The sequence below is a fragment of the Mandrillus leucophaeus genome, unplaced genomic scaffold (assembly GCF_000951045.1).
Source record: "Mandrillus leucophaeus isolate KB7577 unplaced genomic scaffold, Mleu.le_1.0 Scaffold484, whole genome shotgun sequence".
Classification (NCBI taxonomy): domain Eukaryota; kingdom Metazoa; phylum Chordata; class Mammalia; order Primates; family Cercopithecidae; genus Mandrillus; species Mandrillus leucophaeus.
In genome coordinates this window covers 5,021-7,342 of record NW_012105187.1, presented here as the reverse complement: position 1 = coordinate 7,342, position 2,322 = coordinate 5,021, and the positions used below count along the sequence as shown (strand labels likewise).

The 2,322-nt window shown below is 37.2% G+C and overlaps 1 protein-coding gene across 1 annotated transcript in view; it reads right to left on the bottom strand.

Moving 5' to 3' along the window:
- The window catches only part of RGSL1 (regulator of G-protein signaling like 1), a gene marked incomplete at its 5' end in the record, with an annotated part of 100,374 nt that extends 98,803 nt beyond the window's left edge, over positions 1-1,571 (bottom strand). Inside the window, one exon of the mRNA XM_011995362.1 lies at positions 1,442-1,571. Within this exon, the coding sequence (XP_011850752.1) occupies positions 1,442-1,571 (130 nt within the window). The remainder of the gene's footprint in view (positions 1-1,441) is intronic.
- Positions 1,572-2,322: the final 751 nt, after the last annotated feature.

Below are 2,322 nucleotides of genomic sequence, written 5' to 3'. Positions count from 1 at the left end.
TTTTATCTGTATTAGTATTTCCATTTTGTTCATTTATCACTTTCCCGACTTTCTCTTTGACCATATTTAAGGCAGTTGTTTTAAAGTCTTTATCTAGTAGATGTACCATCAGAACTCTCTTAAGGACAACTTCTTTAGGTTTATCTTTATTTTCTTTAAATTAGCCATTCTTTCCTCTTTGTGTGCCTTCTGATTTCCGTTGTTGTTGTCGTTGTTGTTAAAAACTCAGTATTTGAACCTAATGATGTGTTAACTCTGGAAATCAGATTACCTCCTTTTCACAGAGTTTGCTGGGGTTTTGTTGTTGTTGTTATTTTTATTAATTTTTTATTATTATTGTAGGATATCTCTGTGCCAAGAATTGGCTTGAGGTGTAAACTTGTCTTCCTATATCTTTTCCGAGCCTGCAACTTTCTTTAAGCATAGGCAGTTGCTTTCTAATTTTCTCCATATATGCAGTTGTTTTTGAATGCCCTAATCCTTAAGATCTGCCTCCCAAAAGAAAAAAAAAAAGAAAAATGAAGAAAGGGGAAGATGTCAGCTCTGTAAATCCCCTAAAAATCATTTCAGCTAGAGGGAGAGGGGCTTACAACAATGGGAAAGTCCAACAATAATGACTGCCAACATTTTTGCCTGGACTTCTGTGATCAGAAGTAGCAATCAAATCACAGATCCTTAATATTTGGAAGACAAGGTTCTTTTTGCCCACCCTAGCTCCTGTAAGCTGCCCCAGGAACATGTGCACAACTCTGTGCCATGGGGCTGGGGTTGAGCGTAAGTAGCTACTACTGTGCAAAGAGCTGAAATTGAATGAGATCAACTACAATTTACTGTCTAAACTTTCCCCCTGAAAGTTTCAAGCTTCAATAGACTCTAGAGTTTCAAAATATTGACATCATATAGATTCTGCCAGTGCAATTGTTGTCTAGATGAGGAAATAGATTCCTAGCGCTTCCTATTTCATCATCTTCTTAGGAGTCCCTCCAGCACCACCACCAATTAATTTTTAGGAGGCTCACTATGGCTTCTATGAGCAAGAGAGCAAGAGTAAAAGCAAGGAGACAAATTAAGAGATGATTTCATTAACTAGGTAAGAAATTCTGGTGGCTTAAACCAGATGGTAGTAATGAAGGTGGTGAAATCTGTTGGTTCTAGATTAGGCAATTTTACTATGTTCTGTGGCCACCATTAATTTTCTCATTTCTGACTACAGTGAGATAAACAGCCCAGTCCATCAGATTACTGCATATTTCTCTAGATACCAATATTTCCAGCTAAGAGTTTACCTATTGCCATAACATGGGCTGAGCTATGCACATATCTATAAATTCAGCCAATATTTATACCTTACTATAGTACTGACAGGCATAAGATCATTATGAAATGTGACTTCCTATATTTCTACATACACAAACACACACACACGCACACCAATGCTTACCTGCTTCTGGGGACTTGATGAAACTGATGAGCTCCTGACAGAGAATGTAATGGAAACACAAGTTTGTTTTACAGAAGAAAGGCAATCGGTGTTTTTCCAACCAGGTCAATAACCCTTTGTATTTGGCAATCTAGACTCGAAGCAAAATAGAAACAAAAATGCTAATGAAACTGAATTGCTAAAAAAAATACAACTTAGTAAGGGGCAACTAATCATCTCACACTTGCAGTGTCTGGCCAGAAGGAGAGGTGCATTGATTAAAAATAATTTCTATAAACCTAGAACCTGGACTTAAAAAAAAGTAATATCAAAGAGGAGCAGAGATTTGCAAAGAAGTAAATGGATCGGTAGAAAATAAAAAGCTTCATCTTTCATGAAAAAATTATTTCTTATTCCTGAGTGAAGTTGTTAAAGCAAAAATCTAAGTCTTGCTTGACAGAAGAAAAGCAGAAAAGAGTTGGGTCTGTGGTGTCAGATCACAACTTTATTCAGCTTGCTTCTTTGTAAACACACTCATAATTTCTAACAAGCTCGTAACCCCTATCAATTGCACAACATGTACAAAAACAAAGATTCACACATACCATCATTTAGAACACAGGATGCATTCCTGAGGGATCAAGCCGCAGAGAAAGGAGGTAATTTTTTTTTTCAGTTTTCAGGGTTATCCTTGGGAAATCAAATGTAAGCATCAGCATAGAATGTCTCTTCTCAACTCTCCAGAACTCATGGAAAGCAAAACCTTGTTGTTATCAGGGTTTAGAGTGGTCTTTCTGATCCTATATGCCCCTTGTAGGGGATGTGGAGGCCACTGGTAAGTCTAAGGTCTACATAGTGGAAAAGGAAAACAGGAGTGGGGACAAGGGGAAAAATAAGAAAAA